The 21,740-nt window shown below is 38.2% G+C and overlaps 1 protein-coding gene across 1 annotated transcript; it reads left to right on the top strand.

Annotated features, from left to right (window-relative positions):
* Positions 1–288: 288 nt before the first annotated feature.
* LOC131621979 (probable histone H2B.1) lies at positions 289–998 on the top strand. Its single transcript, XM_058893037.1, has one exon. The coding sequence runs from the start codon at positions 350–352 to the stop codon at positions 794–796; it is 447 nt and encodes a 148-aa protein (XP_058749020.1). The 5' UTR covers positions 289–349; the 3' UTR covers positions 797–998.
* The last annotated feature ends 20,742 nt before the right edge of the window (positions 999–21,740 follow it).

The raw sequence follows: 21,740 nt of genomic DNA on the forward strand, positions 1-21,740 counted from the left end.
ATGTTTAAAATATCTTTAACAGTAGAAGTTAAACAATAATTAAATATATATTTTATTTTATTAAGTATAGTTATATACGAGAGTTTTATTGGAATAAAATTAAATTAAAAGCATGTATCAACGCACCCACAGCATCATGACCGTCGATTGTTATGTCCCTCATTTGTATAACGATTAAAAATAGTTCCACGTGAACAATCCGCAAATAACCCACCTTGGCCAATAGAAACGCGAGAATCTTCTTATATATAAATCACCGCAACATTTCCATTCCTCATCACATTTCATTTCCTCATTTCAAATTCAAAACCCTAAATTTTCTCGAAAGTTTCAAATTCTTAATTCTCTAATGGCGCCAAAGGGAGAGAAGAAACCTGCTGAGAAGAAACCTGTAGAAGAGAAGAAGTCTACGGTGGCCGAGAAGGCTCCCGCCGAGAAGAAACCCAAGGCCGGAAAGAAACTACCCAAAGAAGCTGGTGCCGCCTCCGGAGACAAGAAGAAGAAGAGAAACAAGAAGAGCGTGGAGACATACAAGATCTACATCTTTAAAGTTCTGAAGCAAGTTCACCCAGACATTGGTATCTCAAGCAAGGCCATGGGAATCATGAACAGCTTCATCAACGACATCTTCGAGAAGCTTGCCGCTGAATCTTCCAGACTCGCAAGGTACAACAAGAAACCAACAATCACATCAAGGGAAATTCAGACGGCTGTTAGGCTTGTTCTTCCTGGTGAGTTGGCGAAGCATGCTGTCTCAGAGGGAACCAAAGCTGTGACCAAGTTTACAAGTGCTTGAAATTTCTAAAGGTTATTATAGAGTTGTTTCTGATAGAATTAGGACTGAATTAGTGTGTAACTCTCTTTTTAATCAAATGAAAATTTTTACGAATTAATGAACCTCTGTTATTGGTTATAGAAGAACTTGAAGTATTAAAATTCTATTACGGGACATGTATTTGTCTTTCTTGTGAAATTGCTTCACTCTACTTTGGTTTTTTTGTGGCATGCCACCCCGCCATGATGATTTCCCTAAAGTTAGTGCTCAGATTTAAGGACGACTATGGCTGAAATCATTATACTGTTCTTTCGGTTATCTGTTGTGCAGAATAATAATTGGTTTCTTGCATATTGTGTGTATAAGCTTATGGTAATTGCTGCATAATTCAAAATTTTGCACCCAAATATTACCCGGCTTTGGCTAGGTTATACGTGTTGAAGTTAAATAAGAAATTCTTTGGTCTTGGTGTTTCACTTATTTTAGTAAAACATATAATGTAACGTGATTTGCACGATGGTGTTCCTCTATGTTTGAGTAAGGGATTTGTGACATGTGAACCTCTATGTTTGAGATTTTGATGCAAATTTGATATTTAAGTGTTAATGATCTTAAATTTGTTAAATTTGAATGATTGTTTCATGTTTCGTTAATCGTTGAAGTATAAATTTGGATCATAGTACCATGTTTCGATAAACCTGGATGATGGTATGTTTTGTTGAACAGGACCTTGATTTTGATGTCTTTAGTTATAATTTGGGATTTAAATTCATTTTCCGACTTCATTTGCCATTTAGTATATAACTTATCTTCTTTCCTTGAGATCTTTGCTATTGTCATTGAAGTTTCTTGGGTCTGAATCATTAAATTTGAATCAAATAGTTTCCTTGAATCTCTAGAATTTGCATTAAAAAATAAGGTACTTATTTTCTAATCTCTTGTTTTTCTCTGATTTTTGTTAGTATTTCACTAATGGCCCATTTAGGAAACTCAGAACTATCCAATCCCTTTATATATCTTAGTAGCGATGTATAGTGTAATATCTCGATCCTGTAACACTGCTAATTATTGTCGCACGCTCGCGAAAAATGAACAGAGTCGCCACTAATATATTTATCTCATCGAGGGAAAGGAATATCAGAACACCTGACAAAGAATAAGAATAAGGTCTTACAACTAGAGAATCAGGGTATGGGAGTCGGTTACGCAAGGGGAAGGTACTAGCATCCCTCACGTCTGTCGTACTCGACGGTATCCACCTATGTTTGTTTCTATCTAAAGGGTGTAATCTATATCTAAGCCTAAATGCGAATGAATGCAAAAGAAATACAGGGAAAATAAAGAATTATTTACAATTGTGCTCGCTTAGGCCCCGCGACCCAATGCCTACGTATCCTTTTCAGGAATCAGAGCGCCGTAGTTCGACTCACATGTTTTTGTTTGTTTTGGTGTTTTTTAGGTGAACAGAGGTTAAGGTCACAATCCACGATGCTCGGCCTTGGGAGACTTACACGCCTAAGTATGGAATGGACTTAACTTGTTCTTAGAAGAGAAGGAACATGTGTTTGTGTTTTTTGATGTAATTCCATGATGAACAAAACCCATTACAAGGCTTCACACCACTTCCTTACTTTGTTTAGATTTGAACCTTTATTAAGTATTTTGAGTATTTTTGATTGGTGTCCTTTACAGGGAATTTATTTGTGACTTGGTGTCATACCCCAAAATTTGCCCATCATATTTCAAGATATTTTGATTCACCTGACTTTCAAATGTTCAAGACTATGCAAGAATTGGACACACTTACCTATCTCCTAAATAATCAACCCACAACTAAGGTTTTGATTTTTGATAAGTAAAATCAGGTTCTGACACCTCAAATGGACTTCATGGCCTCTAATATACTTCAAAATATCCTCATGCCAATTTGCAAGCCCTAAATCACAAGATTGCCCAATCAACTACTCAAATGGTCAACAGTTGATTAGTTTGACCTAAAAGTCAACTGTGGTCAAATTACAGTCAAAATTCCTGATTTTTTGATCAATGTCAATATTTTGAAGTCAAATCCATCATTTAATCAAAGGTTGATCATGAATCATCAAGGAAAGATCAGAAAGCCACAAAATTCCAAGTTACTAAATTAGGGTTTCTAGGAGAAAGTCAACCCAACTTTGACTGGCCATATCTCTCTCATACTTTATCATAAGTTTCCCAACCAAAGCTTTTTTTAAGTAAATTAAATTCTCTATAACTTTGATGTTGGGCCCAAAGTCAAGAAATGCACCATTTGAGAGATATGAGCCAAAACATTACAGGTCCTTCTAGAAGATCGCAAAAAGTTGTTTTTTGTCAGGAGTATTATCATCAAGATAAAATCTCCAAATAAAAAATATGTTCCAAAGTGACTTTTAGAAGACATCTTGGGCTTTCCAAAAAGTCCTAGAACATCCACATATGATAAAAATTGAAGGAGTTATGGCTTTCACAAATTGGACTATTTTTGAGAAAACGCAAAAAGGCAAAGTGAAGAATTTTAACTTTTTGAGTAATGGGCTTTAATATTTTGAACCATCCACGAAATTTTGAGCCCAAGGGAGGTCCATTGGTTATTAAAATTATTATTATGATATTTATTTCATTAATATTTGATTTTTTATCATTTAAATTCAAATAAAAGTCAAATAAAATCATAAAATAATGATAGGATCAATGCTTCAAAGATTTCTTTTAATTTAATTAGGTCAAATGCAATCCAATGGTTCATATTAAAAGAAAAATGTGCATGAAATAGATCAAGCCCAAGAATAGAAAGAATATATGATTTTTTCAATCAGACTTCATTCTTCTCAATCACATGATTTATTTCCTAAACTATTGACCTAATTGATCCCTATATATTCACATTACATTCAGCACAAGAGGGAGGATGATCGCGACTTTGCGTGTCTATTAGTCGGGATAACTGCAAGTGCACAGTCGTGTCGTGTAGTTTTAAAAGATATCGAATCCACAGGGACTATAAATCGACCTACCGTTATCTAAAGTTACTATGTAAAGCTAAGGCTAATGATATTTGGGTTTTTTATAAATGGGGAAACTAAAATCCTAAATCTAAATAAAATATAAATGCGCGGATATCGGTATGTAGTTCATCTGACTTAGGTGATCCGAAGTTTCATTGGCCAGATTCTAATTAAATCAAAGATCTTTACTAACTATATTATTTAAAAGTCCTCCTCTCAAACTGTCGCTCTATTGATTCAGACTACGATCCTAACTCTTAATGTACGCTTTCGCCATCCCACCAAATTTAGAAACGCTTTTTGAAAACAACATAGTTAATAAAATGCTTGTTTTATGAAGTCGTTATCTATTTAAATCTCCTAATCTCAAACTCTCGCTCTGTTGACTCGGTACATGCTAATATCCCTAACGTACGCTTTCGCCATCCCGCGCGGGTTTAAAAACACTTTTTGAAAATAAATAAGTTCTAATTAGTTCTAATACGCTTTCGCCATCCTTAAAACTAATGTCCTATGTCTACTATCCAGTTAAAGATCTCAAACTTTCGCTCTATTGATTTTAACCTTTGACCGTCTTAACCCCTCAAACTTTCGCTCTATTGGTTTTAAGACTTACTAATTAAATTAGACATACAAACCAAAAACAAGTGACATTTAATAAAACATAATTAAGCCAATTTATTTCGGATCCCTACGGTTAAATTACTTTACATACCGACATCTAAATAAATTAGGCAGACATATTAATATGGTTAAACATGCATAAATAAATTCGGTTCATAATAATAGGCATATTAATTGGCATATAATATATCATGCAATAATAATATAAATAAAGGTGGTAAATAATAAACCTGAATAATATAAATCTGAAATAAAACTTGAATCTTGGAGTACTTGAACTTCCACCACAAGTCGGTTGGATTGTTCTTCGATAAATTCTTCGATCAAATAAAAACAAGGAAATAAAATACTATGATCTAACGTAAGGTTAGATCTAGTTAAAAGTTCACAACAATTTCCGGTGTAGAAATTGTTGTGAGAAAAGATAAACAAAATAGAAAACAATTGCTGGAAATAAAATGCTGGAATAAAAATGCAGAAGAAAAACTGTGGCTGGGACAAAGCATGGTCCAACACTTTTACGTGAATATTCAGCTCTTTTTATAGTGTTATTGTGGTAACTGCTTGTTCTAGCTGGTCCCCTTTTTTCTCCTAAAATATAGCACATTAATTGACTCTGCAGAAGTACGTTGCGGCGTGTAATTCTCCACTTTCAAAACAGACTTGAGACGTGCGTCTCAAGTGGACCTAGTGGAAGGAGACGTGCGTCCCAAAAAGGAGACGTGGCCCCCTATTTTGTAGGAGACGGACGTCTCCATTTATCCATCATCAACAATGTGACTAAACGTCACACAGGTAACAAATGTGACCACGTCACATTTTGTTTATATATATATATATATATAGTTATATATATATATATATATATTATATATAATATATATATATATTATATATAATATATATATTATATATAGTATATATATTATATATAATATATATAGGAGGTGGGCCCCATGTTTTATATATATATATATATATATATATATATATATATATATATATATATATATATATATTATTTTCATTTCTTCATTCTTTGTGGTTTGGGCTTGCATCTTTGCACAATTGGGTCTTCTTTGCACCTCCTTTTCACTTCAGCACCCATTTTTTATCTTTTAGGCACAATTAGTAGTCATTTTAGCTCCATTTCTTTTCCTTTTCACAAATAGTCCTCAAAACGAACATAAAACCTAAAACAATGGAAATACCAGCATAATACCAACATAAAGCAACATAATTAAGATAAAATAGGGAAATAATATATGTAAATCAAGCCAAATATGTGATACATTTTCGTGTTATCAGAGGACAAAAATTTGGGTGAAGAACAAGGGTTCCAAAGTTGTAAAAACTCAAGAACTAGGGCACAAGATTATTTTCGTGTTCCAGCTATTACAAAAGCCAAGCATTGGTTCCACTCATCTCCAGAGGCAATATAAGGTGAGATTGAATCACTAACCACGCCGGAATGTCCATAGAAATCGTGCTCCATAAGTGACATATCCATACATATTTCAAAGTTTCATATTTCACGTTTTAATTTGTTTTCAATCGTATTTAACTGTTTGTTTAAGTTCCTAGAAAGATTTAGGAGGCATCTGGATCATCATAACCAAGCTTTGACGCATGAACATGGATCCACCATGGTTAGGGCAATCGAGATCTTCTCTTCGAAACTCATGATACGATACTTTTCTTCCAAAACTAACACTGTATTTGGATTCAGGAGGGTCAAATTAGGGTGGTAGGGTACCTTTTGCATATTTGTTATGGCTATTTTACAGGTTTCAAAAGTACATAATTTTTCATAGTAAAATTCGCATGAAAACTCGCAGAAAATTCCATGGAAGAATCCACAGGAAACGAGGATGAAGATGATGAATAGTAACATTGAATGTTGGACTGCTGTTTACGGTGATTTCCGGTAAACAACCGCTAGTCTTCCAAACTATAATAAATATGATTTGGTTACTCGCAGGATCGACTAGATTGATCCTAGGACATAGTCAAAAAGATTGTTATTTATGATGATTCGAACCATGTTTATGATTTGCCTTGAAAATAAGAATTACTCAATCGAAATAATAAAGGTTAGCAATCACTTGGTTATACACGTAAATATAACTCCAGCGAAAGGTAAGTCAAGATAAAACATAAGACAAAAACTGTAAAAGTGCAAGAATCTTAAAGTGCAGAAATGTTAAATACTTCAAAGATAAATAACATGAAAATAAAGAGTGCAGGAATGTAAATGGCAAGAAGTAAACGAAATGCGATAATATCGAAAGATACTTGAAAATAGAAGAAAATACACATGTATTAAAATGGTGGTGGTGTCATACGTACATTTCTCAGCGAACTCTTTCTCTTAACACATGATACTTGAGTAATATGTGAGTGATTTGTACAAAATGAACACCCTGAATCCTAACATTAGAACCCTTATTTATACTAGTTTCGACCTTAACGGTCCTACGCTAATCTAATGCCACGTTTCTCATGAGAATCCTTGGAAAGCCATCTGTCTCTGGACAGTTATGCAAACTTCTTCGAATTTCAAATCCTCCCGCCTGAATCCTCCTTCGACGCGTGGCAATATAACTTAACATTAAAATACCACAAAAACACGCTAAGCATCAATACTTAACATATTTCGTAAAATTTGTCTAAGTATCGAAGATATACACTCCTACTAGCTTCAGCATTCACTATCTCCGTTATGACTTAAAAATTCTTCATCCTCGAAACATGGCCATCAGGAGCCATTTTATCTTCAAAGATGGTCATCAGCAACCATCCTCCTTCGAGTCTTCACCCTTCGAAGGATCATATTTGCAAAACGAAATCTTTAGCTAACAAATTGCCCCCAATAAATGCCTGTTTAGAAAAACAAGAGAAATAGGCGTTTCTTGTCGTCATAAGATTTCGTCCCTTACTTATCTTTGAAAGTTCCAAGATTGTTTAATTGACGTCATAATCATTGATGACCCTGTTTCCAAAACGTCTTGTCATTTTCAAAGATGTCTTCTCATAACTTACATTCCCATATTCTGACCTTGCTTCTTGATCATTACTCCTATATACTAGGAGTAAGGTTAGTAATTATTCGACCGCCATTGGATTAAATCATCGTTCGCCACGTGTCTCTTGGCTTTTACCCAAAAGATTTTGAAAGGGTTTCCGTTAAAAACCTTTAAATATCTGACTCAGTTTCCTCATACAACCTTCACTCTTATTTCCTCATTCTTTCTTCAGAAGAGAACATCTTTGGTCACTTCCAAACCCATTTTCTAAATCAAACTCATCCATGGCTTCTTCAAACGTTCTTCAACCTGTTCCAAAACTTCAACATCCTACCCAGATAGGGGAGCAAGAACACATACCAAACCCTAACACTGCAGAGGCGCGCGCTATCTACGCTTCTCAGGTAATCATCCCTTTTGAACTTTCTGGAAAACCTCATGCTTTTATGGGTCCGTTACCAGGAGAAACTAGCCCTTTTCTGGATAAATTCTTTCCTGCTTATTATAAAACTAGACCTCTAGTTAGTAAAATTAGGATAGATGAAGATGAACACCCATCTTTAGGAGAACCTGATAATGCAGCAGAAGTTTCGACTGCAACCCCTTTGGCTCTGGCAAAAATTAGGTTAAATTACACGACCAATTTCGTGAAAGTGTTTAGGTCAATCCCGTTAGCAAAAGATCCTGAACTGTATTATGCTTGGCTAACGAAAGTAGAGGGAAAAAAGACATCCTTCTGGAAAAGATTAGGAATATATGATTTAATCCAACTGTCAAAAACAGGATTAGAGTATAACCAAACCATGTTAGTAGCGGCGGTTCACTTCTGGGATGCTTCCCACAATACTTTCCATCTTCCATGTGGAATGGTTACCCCTACTCTCTTTGACATAGCTGCTATCACAGGGCTTCGACCAACTGGGGAAACTTTTGACCCAAATGATATGGATACTGACACCATTAATTTTAACGAGGCAACAGTTACTTATATTGCCTTCATCCAGAAATATCATGATACAACGCAGGAAGAAGTCTCCGACGAGGAGCATATTGCTTTCTTAGCATTATGGCTCTCAAGGTGTATTTTCTGCTCCAGATCCATACAAGTTGCAAAGAGATATCTTTGCATGGTTAATCAGCTACATGCTGGAAAAAGACTAAACCTGAGCCAATTAATCCTAGGATTCCTTTACGAAAACCTTAGTGAAGCCATGAACCTTACTAAGAACTACAAAAGTGGATCTTTGCTCTACGCTGGTCCTTTCTGGTTATTGCAGTTGTGGCTTAATGCCACTTTCGAGACTCAGCTCCCATTTCGAGGTGTTGTGAACGAAGAAGATCCAGATATTAAAAATCGAACTGTAGAAGGAACCAGGTTGGCTTCGCTAACCCCAAAAGAGGAGACTGGGAAACTTCGCGAGCACTTCCTAGCATATGTCATGATGTTTGCTCGGTGTCATCAATTCAGCCCTTCGATGGCTCCGTTCGTAAACAGGACAGTAGGTCCCGAATGGTTCACTCGAAAGTTTCCACCAACATCTCAAGATCAAGAGACTGAATCTATGACTATTTGGGGAGCTTTCCTTACCCCAAGGTTATTCTATCACCGTCTTCGCCCCTCCAAAAGCCAATATGTTCTCCTCTGCTACCAACCAAATCTGGTTTCGAGATAATTTGGACTGGTTCAAGTGAAACCCAAGTGTCTATATGACAAGAGGAGCCATATGTGCTTCCATACATTGTATTTATCTGAAGAAGAATGCGAATCAAAGATCGCCAGATATGCTGACGTTGCCCATCTTTCTCCTGTTGCTTTCGAACCCGCTTTTTACTCCACTCAGGATTTTCATGAATGGTGGACGGAGTATTATACTACACAAATCTTTGATGCTGAGAATCTAACTCAGGAACTAACTGCAGCTTTTGCTGATGTGCAGGAGAAATTTCAAAAAGGTACTTCGACTCATATTAAAGAAATTCAAGCCTTTCAGAACTTCTTTGAAACTATCTACAGCCCTGATGATCTTAGTCGGACTGTTCGCGGAGCCGCAGTCAATTTGCGTGAGAAGTTTTCTACGAAATTGGATAAGTTGAAATTGCCTCCGTCTGTTCGACCAGAACTGCGTTATGAAGTGGCTTTCGAACTTAATCCTCCGAAATTCCCTCCGCTGCCAAGTGCTGATTTTGGTGTGGCTCTGAGCCCTCCTTTTCCAGACTGGTTTGTGTGTGGGAATGTCTTAAAAATCCTTCAGGAAAGCACTAAAAAACGCGCTGCGCGAGTGGTTCTGACTAAGCATACCCTGTATACTTTCAAAGGACATCTTCATATAGATCTTAAACATGTTCGCGTCTTAACTCCAATACCTAAAGGTTTGGGTTTAGACAATCTTTCGACTAACTCTTCTTATTCCGTTAAAATGCTGATTCTAAGTTTTATTGCAGCTGTTGCTCTAAGGAAGAGAGTTAAAGAAACTTCTACACAAAAAGATTCTGGAGCATCGAAGAGCAACAAGCCCAGTGAGAGTGATTCTGTTACTGCTGACAAGAAACCCACGGTATATCCATACTCTATATTTTTAAACAATGTATAACCTGTGAGTAGTGCTCACTTTGTTCACCCCACACTTTCCAGAGCTCGAAACCCTCGGTAGCTTTAAAGCGAAAAGCTTCCTCAACGGCTGCTTCGGACGATGAAGACAAATCTCCTCCCTGCACTAGGCAAGGACATAAAAAGAGACAGAAAGCTGTCACCCCTGTTGGCAAGGAGAAAGGGTCGGGTTCCTCGAAAGTTATTTCGTCTAGTGACAAAGTGTCTTCTGAAGAATCACCTTTAAAGACTGCCAGCAACGTTCTTGTTGTCGAAAGTCATAATTCGAGCCCAGACAATATTTCAACCAAGGTACCTGGGTTTCAGCCCATAATCATTTTTATTAACTTTAACTTAATGATTAACTTTTACCTTGTTATTGCAGGATGATACTGGCACTGCTACTTCCGGCCTTAAAGCTTTCAACTTTACCGTTGATGTCGATAGATTCCAAGGTAATCATAACTTCTTCATTACAATCAATAGACTCCTCAGAATCTTGTCATTATGATTAATTCTGGTTTGTTTAACGCAGATGTTCCTCAAAACAAATCTCATGTTCTCTCAACAGTTCTTGAAGATGCTAGGCCTCTTGCAACCGTCTTTCCTAATGAGCCAATCGAAGAAAGCCTTTCGACTGATGAATCCCCACCTACCCATCAAGGTAAAAACCTGGGAGAAGATCATCAATGCTCAGGTAGTGATAATGCGAATAAGCGACCAAATGGTAGTGAAGACACTGTGTCTGAACAAGATGCCATGGAGGAAATTTCTAAACCGGATGAAAACAGTCCTCAAGAAACTTCAACCTTTGCAACCATAGTTACTCCTGGAACAACTTCGACGCCTATCTCTGCGAAACCTACTCTTTCAGAATTGGAACAGCTTAAGCAAACTGACCCTCTCCAGCCGTTCCTACAGAATCTGGTGACAAAGAGGACACCCCTGATCTCCTTCATCAAATAAAAGAAAAGTTCTTTGGAACCAATCTTGTTGACGTCCTTAGTAAGAATCCTACCAAGAGTCATAGCTTGAATCAACTTTTGAAGAAAGTGGATCTATTTCAAGTTTCAAAAGAAGTTTCAGAGGTGATTCTCTTGCTGGGTTCTCTAGTCGAACAACTCCAGGCCAATATTCTTCGAAACGAAATGTCGACGAACAGCTAACTGCGAAGATGGCCTCTCATCATTCTTCTTGGAAAGCCGCTACTGATGCGTCGAAGAAAGGTGATGCTCTCAAGCTTAAACGCTCAGAGAAACAGAAAGAGTATGATGAATGTGAGCAGAATATCCAATCTTGGAAACAAGAGATTGTCCAGCTTGAAGAAAAGATAAAGGAGGCTGAATCTCGCAAGGCAACCATTCAACAAATCAATGAGCAGGAATTGACTGAAGTTGTACGTTTAGGAATCCAACATTTCGAGGCTGCACGAAAACTAGTTCCTGAAATTGACGAACTGAAGAAACAAAGGGACCTGATCGAACTTCGCATGTCTTCCTGGGAAATTCAGTATTCGAAGATCAAAGATAGTCTCCCTAAAGATTTTAATTAGTTACCTCAAACTTTGTACTTCGTTATCATGCTGTACTTTTGCTTCATAATCAAACTCTTCGCAGAATATATATGTATGCTTAACTTTTATCTGCTTAACTTTTATCTTCCACTTTGTCCATATTTTGCAATACTCGCGAGCAGTGTGTTTAGCAAATCTTCCAGACTTCGCCAAAATCTATTTTCTGATTTGCCACAGTAATTTTAATTAATGTAAAACACGTGATCTGACCATCCTTCGCACCCTTTAGCTTAGACTTGACGTTTCCACTCCCTTAGCCGTAATCATTATTAAGTGATGACGTCACTTTCTCCAAAACATCTCTTTAAGACATGCGTGCATCACTTTTTCATGATTGCATCTCAACTTCCAAGGGCGGGAAACGGCGGAAGCCATAACTTCTCTTTGGAATACCAAATGCAGTCTAATCACCATTAAAAATTAAACCGTTCCACTCCTGCCCCCAGGTCTATATAAGTGCTTAACATCACACTTCTTTTCTTCACTCTTGTTCCACAGAACCTTATCTTGAAACTTCGTTGCATCCTTTCACATTTTCTCAAACACAAAACCAGAAAAACATTTCCAAATCTTTCTCTCCAAAATGGCAGTACCCCTCACTTATAACAATATCAGAGCTTGCATCAAAAAGGAGTTCAAAGTTTCTGAAGAAGACTTTGAAAGCAACTCCATAAGCATTAGTGCTTTCTTTGTCAACCAAGAGCTTGATTTCTATTATGAAATCTTGGAGGGACTTGTTTATCCTAACATGTTAGCGGATTTTTGGATGTTTGCGTCTCTACGCATAGATCCAGAAGGTAGAACCACTGTAGTCTCTGAGGTTCGAGGTGCCCACAATAGGATCACTCCCACCACCATCTCTAACCTAATGAGATGCAACAACTCTGGGGAGACCTTTGATGATAACAGCTTCAACATGACCACTCATCTTCTGTTGAGGACTCTCATGGACAATGACCCTTTCAGCGCCAAGGTCATCAGGATTTGGCACCAACTCCTTGTGGGTAACTTTCATCCACGAAACCATGATCAAAATAGCATCATGGTAGAAGATTTAGAGTTTATACTCTGTGGCTTTCGTGGGAAGAAAATCAACTTTCCTTTGATGATCTTCAAAGGGCTTGTTGAGGCAGTCTCTATGGCTGCTGCTCGTCAAGGGGTTGTGACGTGTCTTCCATATGGGAGACTCCTATCTTACATATTCCTCAAAAAGGGTATAGTGAGAAGGATGCGTAACTCTGGGTCCATGGATATGTTCGAGGCGGAAAGCTTGCCCCTGCTATCTCTAGAAGGTTTAGACCAGAGGATCAACTAGGAGGTGTTTTAGTTTTAGGTTTTTATTCGCTTTAGTTTCTTTTTGTAATCTTCCATGTTTTGGACACCAAACCTCTTGTCATGAATGTATCCTCTTAATATTTGTGGAAGATATTTCGAATTTTACTCATCTTCTTCTTTTAATTTTTTGCTATACATGCTTGTTTAGATAACAAAGCCATTTTGGTGTTAGTTCAACCATTTTGGCTTATGTAGTATACTCTGATATCTACGTTTTTGCAATCTTCACTTCATGCATGCTTGGTTTGTATCTCTTTAGATACTTCCCATTTACTCTTAAGATCCTGCGATCTTCTGCTAATTCTTCGATTTCGTAAGCATTATTCGAAAATACCTTTAAGATTCGAAAGGGTCCTTCCCAGTGTGGGGACCATTTACCAAGTGCCTGATTCTTTCGATCTATAGGTAAAATAACTTTCCAAACTAAGTCATTATTGATAAATGTTTTACCTTTCACCTTTTTGTTGTATGCTCTGGATACTCTTTCCTTTTGCCTTTTTATCATCTCCAATGCTCGAATTCTATCTTCGTCCAGGTCTACTAATTCATTCATCATTAACTCCCAGTATATGTTGGGAGGGATTTCTGCCTGTCTTTGTATCCTTACTGACTGCAGATGTATCTCGATTGGGAGTACTGCGTCGTGACCAAACGTCAGTTGGAAAGGCGTTGTATTTGTAGCTTCTTTTGGAGATGTTCGACAAGCCCAAAGTGCTTGGTCCAAAGTTTTATGCCAATTCTTGGGTTTTTTCCCCACATGTTTCTTGATAAGACCAATTATTATCTTGTTTGCTGCTTCAACTTGTCCATTTGCCTGAGCATAGTAAGGTGTAGAAGTAAACAATTTGAACCCTATTTCTTTGGCGAAGTCCTGCATCTTTCGCCCAGTGAACACTGATCCTTGATCAGTAGTTATACTTTCTGGGATTCCAAATCTGTATATAATATGTTTTTGAATAAACTCAATCACAGCCTCTTGGTCCACATTCGCAAGTGATATTGCTTCGACCCATTTTGTGAAGTAGTTTATTCCTACCAATATGTATCTTTGACCTTTAGACGATTTGGGGTGAATTTCTCCAATCAAATCTAGTGTCCATCCCCTAAAAGGCCATGGTTTCACTATTGAACTTAATTCGTTTGCTGGGGCGTGTTGGATACCTGCATGTTCTTGACATTTTTGACACCCTTTCGCAAACTCTATGCAGTCTTTTAACATGGAAGGCCAATACATTCCATAACGAAACAAAAGCCATTTCATTTTATGTCCTGCTTGATGTGCACCACATGCTCCACTGTGTACATTTGAAAGAGCCAAATATGCTTCTGCTTCACCCAAGCATTTCAACAATACACCTTCAGGAGTTTTCTTGAACAATTCGTTTCCCATCAAAAAGTATGACAGGGCTCTATATTTCACCTTCCTGTCTGTGTCTGTCGAAGGATTTTTTAGATAGTTTACTATTGGACTTCTCCAATCTGCATCTGTCAATGAGTCTATGTTTAATACTTCGAACTCTTCTTTGTTAGCGTAACCTAATTATGAATTCTCCAGATCACTTGGGGAAAGTTTAGTAGACATTTCTCTCCCTCTTACTTCGATCAGTTCTTCTAACTTCTCTTTTGATACCCTGTATCCTGAGGCTAACTGTGCCAAGTCATTTGCTTCTTGGTTGTTGGTCCTTGAGACGTGTTTTAATTCCACATACTCGAATTTCTTGAGCAACCTATTTGCTATGACAAAGTACATGATCAAATTTTCTTTGATGCATTTGTATTCCTTTGTCAGTTGTCTAATCACCAGTTCAGAATCTCCTCTAATTTCGACTCTGGTTGCCCCCAATTCTAACAAAGCTTCAAGTCCAGCAATTAATGCTTCATATTCAGCTTCGTTGTTGGAGCATAAAGGACCTTCTATCTTATACTTGAGCTTTGTTGGAATTCCATCAGGAGAAATTATCAATATTCCAACACCAGTTCCTTCTCTATGAGTCGAACCATCGAAGTATAGCTTCCAAGGCTTCAAATCTACATATTGTTGAGGGTTCTCAACCACTGCATGGTCAACAATGAAATCTGACACAATCTGACCTTTCATTGCCTTGAGAGGTTGATATATCAGTGAGTACTCAGTAAGGGCTAAAGCCCATTTGCCAATTCGACTGTGCAATATTGGCTTTGATAGCATATGTTTGATAACATCACAATGAGACGAAACATAAATATCAACTGGCTTTATATAATACTTAAGTTTGATACAAGAGAAATATAAACAAAGGCGGAGTTTTTCTATTGCGCTATACCTAGTCTCTGCATCATTGAGTACTCTACTTAAATAATAAATGGCTCTTTCGATGCCATTTTCATCTTCTTGTGCTAACATACTGCCTATTGTATTATCCGAAGCTGAAATATACAGGCACATGTGCTTCTTCCCATTTGGGGGAGATAAGATTGGTGGATGGATCAAGTATTGCTTGATTTTATCAAAAGCTTCTTGATGTTCGACACGCATACGAACTTTCCTTCCCTTAGACGAAGTAGAGGAGAGAAAGCTTGTGTGCGTCCACTCAAATTAGAGATGAACCTTCTTAAGAAGTTTATCTTCCCCAGCAAGGACTGCAAATCTTTCTTCGTGGATGGAGGCTTGGTTTCCATAATAGCCTTCGTTTTATTCTGATTAATTTCTATCCCCTTTTTATGAACCACGAAGCCCAGGAAATCTCCAGCCTGCACAAAGAAAGCACATTTGAGGGGATTCATCTTTAAGCCATGTTTTCTCATTCTTTCGAATGATTGGATTAGATGATTTAGATGATCGCAATCTGAGACAGATTTAACAACGATGTCATCTATGTATACTTGCATGAACGTTTCTATAAAATCGTGAAATATAGAATTCATTGCTCTCTGGTAGGTTGCCCCAGCATTCTTTAAACTGAACGACATCACAACCCACTCATAGGTGCCTATTGCCCCTGGGCAACGAAAAGCTGTTTTAGACACATCCTCTTCTGCAATGAAAATCTGATTATAACCAGAGTATCCATCCAACATACTTAGATACTCGAAACCTGCGGCTGAATCCACTAACATTTCTGCCACAGGCATGGGATATTCATCCTTAGGAGTTGCTGCATTTAGATCACGAAAATCTATGCATACTCTTAATGAACCATTCTTTTTAATAACTGGTACAACATTAGCAATCCATTCGACATACCTTGTGGTTCTGATGAACTTACACCGTAGGAGTCTTTCGACTTCTGCCTTAATCTTCGAATGAATTTCTGGTGCGAACCTTCTATGAGTTTGCTTGATGGGCTTTTTTCCTTCCTTTATAGGTAACTTCAATTCGACCAAATCGCGCCCTAAACCAGGCATCTCATTGTAATCCCATGCAAAGCAATCTTTGTTCTCTTTCAACAACGCGACCACTTTTGACTTCAGCGTTGGCTCTAGTTTCGCACTGACGTATGTTACCCTCCTTTGATCTCTGTAACACCCTTCTAATACCCCGCATAAATAATAAACAATAATCAGAGTAAACATGAAAAAGGGCATTACAACTTCCAAATAATTCAAACAATAATACTCATGTCATGCCATAAAGGAGAACGTCAACCAAATTTATTCAGATTCATCATGTTAACACAGCGGAATTATCTTTAACATCTGAATAACAAACAGCCAAGTCACAGACTTAAAACGTCAACATAAAAATCCATCCAAAATAAAAGAGTTTAACAAGTAACTCTAACAACGCCCCCAGTGTTACACGACCAGAGCATGACACGGACCCAACTGACTCTAACGAACTACTTGACGAGCTAATCCTCACCAAGTACGAGAGCTACTCCTCAATCTGAAAAATAACAACAGTAAGGGTGAGTCTCATTCACATTTAACTAATGTTATAAGATATAGATAATAAAATATCATTGCTCATGCAATTCACCCAATTACAGTTATGATCAGATTCAAAACATACAATCAGTAAGCAAATAACCAAATTAACACATATTATAACATTGGACATTCTTCCATTCATGTTATAACAGCAAAACAGCCTAATGCAATGCAACTACATGCATGTGGTACCAAATCTGGGATAACCCAACTCACCGACCCACCATCGTCAAGGATACGGCAACACCCACTCACTAATTCCACACAATGGGAATTAGCTACCACTGATCCACCATCGTCAAGGACCAGCCACATAATGATTATGAATGCATGCATCAACCATAACATGCTCATCACCCACATACATCGATCAATGTCATAATCATCAATAAAACACATATTTCATACCAACAATATATGTTTAATAAACACCAGTTATAACCACAACGTCATACAGATAAGACATTCACTAGTGTACCTGTAAACATATCCCACCACAACAAATAAGATCGAGTGTTTTAAAAAAATAATTCAAGCCACAACTCAAAACACCATTTGAGCATATAAATTATTTTATTAGCTTCACTGTACTCGAAACGGCACCAAAATCCGGCTTACGGTTTAAAAGTTACACATTTTTAAACTTTTCCAAGATGGCCTGTCGCAACAACTAACAGCACGCGGCGCCACACACATTCGCGGCGCGGAACGAATCGAAACTACGCCTTCGCGGCGCGGAACGAGAAGAAACTACGTCTTCGCGGCGCGACCATACTCTCGTGGCGCGTACTGAGCATAACAAAACTTCCTGGCCTTTTGCCAAGCAGTTCGCGGCGCCAACTCCTGGACGCGGCGCGAACTGGCGATTTCCTGCGCTCCGAATACCAGAAAACAGCCTGCGATTTCGTCCCCTTTTCACCGAATCACTACCAAACAAATTTCATTCCAACCAGATTTCGCATACAGTGAAATAACACATATTATAACGCATTTATAATACATTCAACCATCCAATTATCACCAATACATGATCAATATAATCATTATGCATCAATCTTCCCAAAACCTAACATTTCTACAACCTAAGCACAACCCAATTGATCCGAATAACATGATCAAATTCTATCATACTACCCATAATCCCATAATAGAAGATAAACGGAAGAGTCCCCCCTTACCTGAAGGTTGATTCTTCGTTCTTCCTCGCGTTGCACTTCTCCGCTCCTCTTCTCTTTTCACGTTTAGACTCTTTTCCCCAAAATGCTGTAACCCTCTCTATTCCACAACTCCTCCTATTTTATTAAAATTGAAATAAAATTATTTTAATTAGTAATAGGGCCTACCAATGCACCCCCCTCCCTTACTAACCACGACTCAAGCCCAATTGCTTAATTCCTCATAATCTTCCATAATTCCAAATAATTCCCCATAATTTATTTAAATTAATTAAATTAAATTATGAAAATAAATAGAGTGTTACAACTCTCCCCCACTAAATAGTTTTCGTCCTCGAAAACATACCTTAGGCAAATAACTCTGGATAGGAATCCTTCATCTGACTTTCCAGTTCCCAAGTCACATTCCCACCTGCTGGTCCTCCCCAAGCTACTCTGACCAACGCTATCTCCTTGCCACGCAATTGTTTCACCTTTCGATCTTCAATCCTCATAGGCAAGGTCTCAACTGTCAGATTATCCTTTACCTGTACATCATCGACTTGGATCACATGAGACGGATCAGCAATGTACTTCCTCAACTGTGATACGTGGAATACATCATGCAGATTCGCAAGCGTCGGTGGCAACGCAATACGATACGCCACTTCTCCCACCCTCTCCGAAATTTGAAACGGACCAATGAATCGCGGAGTCAACTTCCTTGATTTTAGTGCTCTACCAACACCAGTTGTAGGAGTCACCCTCAAGAACACATGATCTCCTTCTTGAAATTCAAGTGTCCTCCTTCTTTTATCATGATAACTCTTCTGACGACTCTGAGAAGTCTTCATCTTCTCCTGAATCATCTTGATCCTTTCTGTTGTTTCCTGAACAATTTCCGGTCCAATCACAGCACTTTCGCCAGATTCGTACCAACATAAAGGCGTTCTACACCTCCGACCATACAAAGCTTCAAACGGAGCCATACCAATACTCGAGTGAAAACTATTATTGTAAGTAAATTCGATCAAGGGTAGATAACTATCCCAAGCACCGCCCCTTTCCAACACACAAGCACGCAACAAATCTTCTAGTGATTGAATAGTTCTTTCTGTCTGTCCATCTGTCTGTGGATGATAAGCAGAACTCAATCTCAGCTTAGTACCCAAAGCCTTCTGCAAACCTTCCCAGAATCTGGATGTAAACCTTGGATCTCTATCCGACACGATACTCGAAGGAATACCATGTAAACTCACTATCCTGTCAATATACAATTGAGCCAGCTTCTCCATTGGGTAATCCATTCTCATTGGTATAAAGTGAGCAGACTTTGTCAACCTGTCTATAATAACCCAAATAGCTTCACAATTCTTCACCGTCCTCGGCAACCTGAAACAAAATCCATAGATATACTATCCCACTTCCATTCTGGAATAAATAACGGTTGCATAGCTCCATACGGTTTCTGATGCTCAATCTTCGACTTCTGGCAAGTCAGACAAGCATAGACAAATTCAGCTATTTCCTTTTTCATTCCAGGCCACCAAAACAGCTTCTTTAAGTCATGATACATCTTGGTAGCACCAGGATGAATACTCAATCCGCTACGATGTCCTTCTTCAAGAATACTCTTCCTCAATTCGGCAACATCAGGAACACAAACACGATTACCAAACCTCATTATACCATTCTCGTCGATTCTGAATTCACCTCCTTTATCTTGATTAATCAGAGCCAACTTATCAACCAACTCTACATCAGTCTTCTGACCTTCTCGGATTTCCTCTAGAATACTACTAGTCAGCTTCAGCATACCCAATTTAACACTGGTAGGAGTGTCTTCACATACTAAACTCAAATCTCGGAATTGCTCAATTAAATCCAATTCTCTCACCATAAGCATAGACATATGCAAGGACTTCCTACTCAATGCATCGGCTACAACATTTGCTTTACCCGGATGATAATTCAGTTCAAAATCATAATCCTTGAGAAATTCTAACCATCTTCTTTGTCTCATATTCAACTCTTTTTGGTCAAAGAGGTACTTCAAACTCTTGTGATCACTAAATACTTCAAATCTCGAACCATATAGGTAATGCCTCCACAACTTCAACACAAATACCACTGCTGCTAACTCTAAGTCATGAGTCGGATAGTTTCTCTCATGCACTTTGAGTTGTCTCGACGCATAAGCGACTACCTGTTGATTCTGCATCAGTACACCTCCTAATCCTGACAACGAAGCATCACAATAAACAACAAAAGATTCCGCCGGATTCGGCAAAATTAAGATCGGCGCACTAGTCAACCTCTTCTTCAACTCTTGGAATCCTTCTTCACATTTCGAATCCCAAACAAACGCTTGACCCTTCCTAGTCAACTTAGTTAACGGTAATGCTAACCTTGAAAAACCTTCAATGAACTTTCTATAGTAACCCGCCAGACCAAGGAAACTACGGATTTCGGAAACTGACCTCGGAGCTTCCCACTGAGACACTGCTTCTACTTTCGTTGGGTCAACGGCAATACCATCCTTGGAAATTACATGCCCAAGAAAGCTCACTTCGTTTAACCAGAACTCACACTTTGACAGTTTTGCATAAAGTCTCTTTTCCTTCAATAGTTCCAATACCACTCTAAGATGATCCGCATGCTCTTTTTCATTCTTAGAATATATTAAGATATCATCAATAAATACTACTACGAACTGATCCAGAAAAGGATGGAAGATTCTATTCATATACTCCATGAAAACCCCCGGCGCATTGGTTACTCCAAATGGCATCACTGTATATTCGTAATGACCATACCTCGTTCTAAATGCTGTTTTCTGAATATCGTCAGTCTTCACCCGAATCTGATGATATCCCGACCTCAAGTCAATTTTGCTGAACACACATGCTCCAACTAGTTGATCCATCAAGTCGTCAATCCTCGGCAAGGGATACCGATTCTTGATAGTAACCTTGTTGAGTTGTCTGTAATCCACACACAACCTCATTGAACCTTCTTTCTTCTTCACTAGTAACACCGGTGCACCCCACGGTGAAACACTAGGACGAATAAATTTCTTCTCAAGTAAATCTTCCAATTGATTCTTCAACTCATTCAATTCCGATGCCGACATACGATAAGGTGCCATCGACACAGGATTAGTTCCAGGAATTAGTTCAATAGCAAATTCTACCTCCCTCTCTGGCGGCAATTCTCTTACATCTTCTGGAAAGACTTCTGGAAATTCACATACTACCGGTAAGTCACTACTCACCGCTTTCTTTTTCACTTCCATGGATGCAATCAACATGAACACGACAGCCCCGTCCTTCATTGCTTCATCCACTTGTCTAGCCGTCATCGCTAAATCCTCAACAATGACATCTTCGGGGAAAATAACCGTTTTCGTGAAACAGTTGATATGAACTCGATTAAATTGCAACCAATTCATACCCAAGATAACATCAAGTTGTTCCAACGGAAGGCACACTAAGTCCATTCCGAACTCTCTACCAAAAATATCAATTGGACAGTTCAAACAAGCGAACGAAGTAGTCACTGAACCCGACGCAGGAGTGTCAATGACCATACTTCCATTAATCTCAGATATTTCCAAATTCAGTCGTTTAGCACAATCCAATGAGATAAACGAGTGAGTTGCCCCAGTATCTATTATTGCAATTAAAGGAGTGCCATGGATAAAACACGTACCTTTAATCAACCGATCCTCT

This window comes from Vicia villosa, unplaced genomic scaffold (genome assembly GCF_029867415.1).
Source record: "Vicia villosa cultivar HV-30 ecotype Madison, WI unplaced genomic scaffold, Vvil1.0 ctg.000020F_1_1_3, whole genome shotgun sequence".
Lineage (NCBI taxonomy): Eukaryota > Viridiplantae > Streptophyta > Magnoliopsida > Fabales > Fabaceae > Vicia > Vicia villosa.

Coding starts and splice junctions, on each gene's coding strand:
- LOC131621979 (XM_058893037.1), top strand. CDS start 350: ATGGCGCCAAAGGGAGAGAAGAAACCTGCTGAGAAGAAACCTGTAGAA.